The sequence below is a fragment of the Myotis davidii genome, unplaced genomic scaffold (genome assembly GCF_000327345.1).
Source record: "Myotis davidii unplaced genomic scaffold, ASM32734v1 scaffold458, whole genome shotgun sequence".
Taxonomy (NCBI): Eukaryota; Metazoa; Chordata; class Mammalia; order Chiroptera; family Vespertilionidae; genus Myotis; species Myotis davidii.
In genome coordinates this window covers 2,965,869-2,973,507 of record NW_006289819.1, presented here as the reverse complement: position 1 = coordinate 2,973,507, position 7,639 = coordinate 2,965,869, and the positions used below count along the sequence as shown (strand labels likewise).

General features: G+C 48.6%; 1 protein-coding gene across 1 annotated transcript in view; it reads right to left on the bottom strand.

Moving 5' to 3' along the window:
- KDM4A (lysine (K)-specific demethylase 4A) overlaps positions 1-3,839 on the bottom strand; it is a 41,829-nt gene extending 37,990 nt beyond the window's left edge. The window contains 3 exon segments of the mRNA XM_015563189.1: positions 1-57; positions 938-1,114; positions 3,712-3,839. Coding sequence (XP_015418675.1) covers positions 1-57; positions 938-1,075 — 195 coding nt within the window. The 5' untranslated portion in view covers positions 1,076-1,114; positions 3,712-3,839.
- Between the last annotated feature and the right edge of the window lie 3,800 nt (positions 3,840-7,639).

Sequence of the window (7,639 nt, the reverse complement as noted above, 5' to 3'; positions counted from 1 at the left end):
CAGCTCATCAATGTCATCATAGGACGCTCGAGGCTTCCACTCCTTAGGAGGAACAACCTGTAGGGAACACAGGAAACAGAGACGGGTCAGAAACCCGCCGAGCTGGTCGGCGTCCCGGCAGTGTGTAGGCTGCTACCCAGTGGTAACAGTCAATGCTACTAGAAAGTTACTTTGCTTTAGCCAGGCCCATCCGAATGCAGCCAGTCACACTGTCATGCTAACCCTGACCCTGTTCTGCCACCGACTAGCTGCCTGGTTGCCATGCACGAAGGCAGTGGTCGGCAAACTGCGGCTCACAAGCCACGTGCGGCTCTTTGGCCCCTTGAGTGTGGCTCTTCCACAAAATACCGACTTCTGCGCATGGGCCACGAAGTTTCCATCGCACTGTATGTGCACGCCTGCACGTGGTATTTTGTGGAAGAGCCCCACACTCAAGGGGCCAAAGAGCCGCATGTGGCTCGTGAGCCGCAGTTTGCCGGCCACGGCACTAAGGTAAGTAATACTGTTTCTCAGCCTCAGTGTCTCATCTGGGCACCAAGAGAGGAGGATGAAGAGCTGATTCTCTCTCACTGAGCAGAGTCCACGTGGGAAGCCAAATCACTATGAGCGCGCTGGCTGAGCGTGAAATGAGAACAAGGGAAGTTTAACAGCATAAGCACGCAATGACAGATAAAGACACTCAAGCACCATCTCCACCAGAGGAGGAGGCACCCCGGCAGTGGCCCTGACACACTGGCTCTTAATAGCCCTTTTACAGATTCCAAGCAGCTCTCCCCCTACAGAAAAGAAATGCTTCAGATGCTAACGAAAGGAATTAACTTGCAAATAGGACAGCCCACGCAGCTCATCACCCTGCCAGCCTTTCAGCAAAACTCAGTTCTTCCACCTTCCTACTGCCCTGGCACGGAAGCCATGGCCGAACCAGCCCACCCCTCACCTTGGCCAGCCCAGCCCGGTGAGCTCCTTGGGATTCAATGTAGGCAATGTAGCGACTGAAGTTCCGGAACTCCTCCATAGTCGGGTAAAAGGTCATTATCCGAGCGCTGGGATTCAGGGTTTCAGATTCAGAAGCCATTTTCCCTCCTTTTTGAGGTCACGGTGGTCAGGCAGGAATCTGAAGACATTCATAAGAGCACAAAGTTGTCATTAAAATTAAATGCTGGGACTGTCAGTGCTGAAAACAGTCAACGATAACTTAGAAATTCTGAAGAAGTATTAAGACCTCACACCTGGCCCTGGCACGTGTGCTCAGTGGTTAGAGCATGTTCCTGCGCACCAGACAGTCTAGGGTTCGATTACCCGTCAGGGTGCAAAGGGGAGGCAACCTATTGATGTTTCTCTCTCACATTAATGGTCCTCCTCTCCTTCCCTCCCTCCCTCTCCAGAATCAATGGAGAACAACACATATCCTAGGGTGAAGATCAAAAAAAAAAAAAAAGACTTCACACCTGGAACCTGCCTCTGGATAAGTTATTTACATGAACCAGAAATAGACAGAAAAGGCTCTGCTTAAAAGAACCTGATGCATCAACATTGCATGTACTCAAATCTTATTTAAATGGAGACACTGTTTAAACTAATAAAGGGAAGTGGTAACTATTTGATTGTTGGTCCTATCTAACAATACAGCCACCCTGCCCATATTTTACCCTTATCTTTCAAGTCTCTCCCGCTCCCTTATTCTCACCTTGCTAACTGCTTGTCAGAGTATTAAACATAATCTACTATAACCAGATTTAAAAAGCAACCTATGGGCGCCCTTCTCTGGAACAGCTTTAAAATAGGATTACAGATTCCTAAGAAAAGTTACTTAGTTACAAGATTACAAAATAAAGTTTAATGTAATTAAAGTACTTGGAGCCCTGGCTGGGTAGCTCAGTTGGTTAGAGTATCATCATCGTGATACATTTCCGGTGAGAGCACATATAAGAAGCAACCAATGAATATATAAATAAGTGGAACAGCAAATCGATGTTTCTCTTTCACTCAAATCAACAAATAAAATTTTAAAAAGAAAAGATATACCTTTTTTAAAAAAGTACTTTGATATTAGTAGCATAAGCTATGATTTTTAAAACTATACCTAAACCAAAATGCAGTTTCAGCAGTGCTTAATAAAGTCAAGCAGAGACTGGTGTACTTGCACTGTACCCAGAACTCAAAGGACAAAATGTAAAGAGGCAATAAACTGGCAACACAGGGCAAACTTCATAACTGACTAGAAAAGGGGAAATACTTTGTTTTTAGATGAGGCCTCCAGCTGAGTGGATACACCCCCGTTACCAGGCACTACAAAAGACTATTACAACTGAGTAAGAGCCAAGCACATCGGCTCAAAGGAGCCAGTTAAGAAGCAAAAGGAAATTCTAGAACTGCCCCAATCTGGGCCCCAAAGCCATGGCAGTTCAGCTCCAAGAGTGCCTTTGGGAGCTCGAGAGCTCAGAAGTAAGGAAACTGCCTCCAAGTTTCCATGGGAAGAGAGCATGGAGGAGAGCTGTCTGAGGTAAGAGAGAAGACAACTCCAACCCCTCCCTCCCAACTCACCCCCACCCCACCCCCGCACACACACCTATCTCTCCGGCTTCCATTTGCGCCCCGCCAGGTGCTCTTCATGTACCTTGCCAAGCCTTTGCATGGCAGTATACTATTATCCCTGATTTACATACCAGGAAATCTGCCCCCAGTCCTGTAATGAACTCCTGGCGCTCCTTCCATTGCTCTGTGCTGCCTACATAATAATAATCTCCAGCTAGACCAAACCCATTAGAAGGGCAGACCCAATGGTAGAGGAGCCTGAAGTTTATTCAATTTTGAAGACCCTCTCTTTTAAAAAGAATACAAAACGCCTTGCTTTTGCAAATTTTAACAAAACATACGATCACGTGAAAACAGTGTGAAGGCCCATCCCCAGTGTGGCCCATCGCCTCTGGACCTACTCATTTCTGTGTGCCTGGAACCTAGAACAATGCACGGCACAGAGTAGGCACTCAGAAACTGGAATAACTGATTCCCCTGCCCTCGCCTCTGTTGCTCATTTCCTTTCTTCAACCCTCGGATTCCCTTCCCCCAACCTATCCCCTGGGGAAAGCTCCAGTTCCCCCAACACCTTCCTGCTCCCATCCAGCAACAAAGCCTGGTGGTTCCAGAGCACCGCTCCGGAGTCCAAGCAACTCTGACTACAGATCCGGTCTCTGCCATTTACCAGCTGTGTGCCCTGGGCTGTGTGAGCTGCCAGGGCCTCAGTTTCCCCACCGTAAGACGGGGATCCCAACCTCCTCGCTGGCAGGGTCGCTGTGATTAACTCAGATGATGCAAGCAAAATGCTAAGCACTAGGCCCGGTACTAACCGCTCTGTAAAGGCAGCTATTGCTAAGAACCACTTCAAACGCCCGCCCCCTCCCCACTCGGCAGCTCCCGCGGGTATCGCTCCCAAGATCCCCAAACCTCACCGTATCGAGGGCCAGCCCCTCCTAGCCCCGCCGCCCAGGCGAAGGGGGCCCGGCCGCAGGAAGAAAATACTGCCCAGTACACCCGCCCCCCTTCCCGACGACCATTGGCCATAAGAAATTGGAAAGGACCAATCCCAGGATGCATCTTAGAAGCTCCTGCTTCCATTGGGTGAGAACCGTGCCCATCACTCACTCCCCCCCTCCCCCACCGGATCTCACGGTCAAGGCCACAGCAGCAACAACTCGAAAAAGATTCCGAAACCTTACGGTTCTCGCCGAAAGCCCACCGGCCCGGCAGGGCGAAGACCCGGCTTCTGCTGCCGCACCAGCCGATCTCGCCGCTTTTCCTGCCAGCGAAGGACGAAGCCCCGCCTCCCCTAAAGTCGGCCTCGGCGCAGCCGCACAGCACCCCACAAAGTGAGCCAATCCGAGGGCCACTATAAGCCTTCAAACAACCAATGAGCACGCGCTGCAAGCGCCCCAAAGTCGGGGCGTATCAATCGGCTCTGCCTATGAGCACCCGCTCGGGCTGTTGCCAGGAGGAAACGCGGGGCCTCGGGACCGCGGCCACTGAGCATCTCCGCCGAGTGCGGAGCTGGCCTATCGGAGGCGGGCGCCTGGCCGCCCCCCGCTAATGAGGACAGAAAGAGGCGAGTGCCTAGCGGCGGGTAGTGGGGAGGGGGGCGGGCGAGGGGCTTCCTGCAGGGTGCTTCTATGCAGGGGTGGGCAGAGGCTTTTGTAAGGCCCTTGCCTAAGGCAGAAGTGTGCTTGTTGGGAGCCCTGAAGGGGCAGCTTCCGAGGTCTAGGAGCCCCTGGTAAGGTGACCAACTTGTCCTGATTTGACCGAGACTGGCTCGGTTTTAAAACCGAAAGTCCCGTGCTCTGGGAACCCCCTCATTCGCTGGCACACCCAGGCATTTCTTGAAGAGAGCAGTTCCTGAATGGGACAAGCTCTGCGGGTCATTAGGACAGCCCTAAGGGGCGATGTCCTTAAGCGTCATTACAAAGCAGTTCCCCAGTGAGCGAGGATTTGGGGGTCATTAGGAGCAGCTCTTGGGGAGGAGGTCCTGGGAGTCTTTAGACACGCGGGGGGGTCAGGGGGGGGGAAGGTAGGGAGGAGATTCCTAGAAGTTTAGGAGAAGTTCCTGAGGGGTAGTGAGTCACCTTAATCGTGGAGCTCCCAGATTGATGGGGAAGGAGGTGTACATGACGCTTTGATGGGTCAAAGAGAAAAGTAGAATACCCACAACCAGTCATAAAAAATGCACAAAATTATCCATGGATGAGTAATGCTGTAGAGCGCTGGAAAGGGCTATGGAGTCAGATTTGTGTTCCAAACCAGTGATCCTCTGAGTCTGGAATTTCCTGTCAGTAAAATGGAAAAGATAATACTACCCTTGCAAGATGGTTATGTAGATGAGAGCTCATATATGCTGGCAAAAAAAAAAATGGTATAACATACAATGGTATGGACGTGGACCAATCATAATATATCCCATGCTTCCCTCCTCCTGCTCCCTAAAAGCAGAGTTCTGTTTCCAGAAAGACAAGGGAATGACTGTTAAGTAGTCAACCAATCGTTTTTCACAATTATAAGGTTTTTCTCTCTTGACCTAGTTGCATGAAATTCCTGCAAGGGGCTCAGCCCCCACAGCCTCGGCTTGCCTTGGCCCTCACAGCCCTGGCTTCATCCAGAAGGTGGTTCGGCTGTCTGGTCTAATTAGCATATTACGCTTTTATTATTATAGATTATGTTGGGGCTCTAGCAGGTTGCTCAGTGGTTAGAGCATCAGCCCCCAGACTGAAGGGTCGTGGGTTCGATTCCTGGTCAAGGGCACGTACTTGAGTTTCAGGTTTCCCAGCCTGGTCGCTTGCGGGAGGCAAAGAATCGTTGTCTCTCTCACACCAGTGTTTCTCTATCTCCCCTCTCTTCCACTGTCTCAAAAAAAAATCAATGGAGAAAAAGATCCTTGGTGAGGATTTAAAAATAAAATTATGTTGGGTAGCTCACAAAATTGCTAAGTCTGAAGAACCCAACTTGGGGCTTATAGCATGAGGAGAATAGCACGAAGTCATCACCCACCACTGTCCTTGCTGCTGCCACCAAGCACAAGATTCATCTCGCTTCACAGACTCCACTGTCCTGCACATGGATATAGTGACTAGCACGGCTGCCACTATCATCTACTTCATGATAATCTCCTTACATTTCCTGCTGCTGCCAAAGAGGATCTTCTAAAATCAGTGCTACTTTGTATCACCAGCCTTCAACTGGAGTGTGCTTGAGCGTGGGTGTGTGTGGTAAGTGGAGCTTAGATTTAAGTTCTCTTGACATCCTCCCATTTCTGACCAGTTTATCTGTTACCTTTTTTTTTAATTCATTGATTTTTTACGGAGAGGAAGGGAGAGGAATAGAGAATTAGAAACATCGATGAGAGAGAAACATCGATCAGCAGCCTCCTGCACATCTCCCATTGGGGATGTGCCCGCAACCCAGGTACATGCCCTTGACCGGAATCGAACCCGGGACCCTTCAGTCCGTAGGCCGACGCTCTATCCACTGAGCCAAACCAGTCACAGCTATCTGTTACCTTTTTTAAAAATATTTATCTTTATTGATTTCAGAGAGGAAGGGAGAGGTAGAAACATCAATGATGAGAGAGAACCATTAATTGGCTGCCTCCAGTTCGCCCCACACTAGGGATCGAGCCTGCAACCCAGGCATGTGCCCCAACTGGGAATTTAACCTCGACCTTCCTGTTCACAGGTTAACGCTCAACCACTGAGCCATGCCGGCTGGGCTCTCAGTTACCTTTTTATGCCCAGCTTTCCTTTTCCGCTCCTTAAATGTTGATATTCAAAGCAAAAAGTCAAAGTTGTGGTTACCTTTGGGTAGGTGACAAAGAGAAGGGAAGCCTGGATAGCATAAATAGTGCTTCTGGGGATGTTGGTAATGTACTATTTCTTAATCTGGATGTTGGTTATTACACTGGTGTGTTCACATTATAAAAATTATTTGAGCCCAGCTGGCATGGTTCAGTGGTTGAGTGTCAACCTATGAACCAGTAGGTCATGGTTGGATTCCTGGTCGGGGCACATGCCCAGGTTGAGGGGCATGCAGGAAGCAGTCAATCAATGCTTCTATCTCATCATTGATGTTTCTCTCTCTCTCTCCCTCTCCCTTCCTCTCTGAAATCAATAAAATACATACATATATTTAAAAATTAAAAATATTCCTTGAATATGTAAGTTGTACATAACATACCTAATTTTTAAATTAATTACAAAATTAATAATTTTTATTTTAAATTCTTTTAAAAAGAAAGAAAATCACGTTGATGTTCTCCGTGTCCTTTGTCCTCTTCTCTCATGCTACACAGTCTCCTTAGGTGCTTCTAGTTTCACAACTCACTGCCGTATCACCTAAGGTCATCTAATAACTAGAACTGAACAGTACTTCCCTTTCTTGGTTGTAAGAATTAAATGGGATAAGGCAGGCAAAGCACTTTGACGTTGAACTGGCATGTAGTAAGCGCTTAGTAAAAGTTAGTTGCACTGCTGGATGATGGATGATGATGATGACGATGGTGATGACGGTAATGATACAAAGCACTCAGCATGAAGTTTGAAGCAAGAGCTCAATACACGTTCACTCTGCTTCATTCATATGCCCGCTGATGACACCCATCCTGTACACCAGCACAATCTTCTCCCCTGAGTTCAGATCCATATATCCCCCTAAGTTTAGACTCCTCCCCCTGGGTGTCCTACAAGTACCTAAAACTCACTTGCCCAATGAAGAACTACTCTCTAGCTCACAAGTGAACTCCATCACCTAAGTTTCCTATCTCAGCTAGTGGGGCAGCCACCCACCCAATCACCTATTAGTAAGCCAGTAACCAGTATATAGCTAAGACAGTGGTCAGCAAACTCATTAGTCAACAGAGCCAAATATCAACAGTACAACGATTGAAATTTCTTTTGAGAGCCAAATTTTATAAACTTAAACTATATAGGTAGGTACATTGTTATTAACTTAACTAGAGGCCCGGTGCACAAAAATTTGTGCACTCGCGGGGGAGGAGGGGTCCCTCAGCCCGGCCTGTGCCCTCTCGCAGTCTGGGACCCCTCGGGAGATAACGACCTGCTGGCTTAGGCCTGCTCCCCTAGGTGCAGCCCCTGGGCAGGCT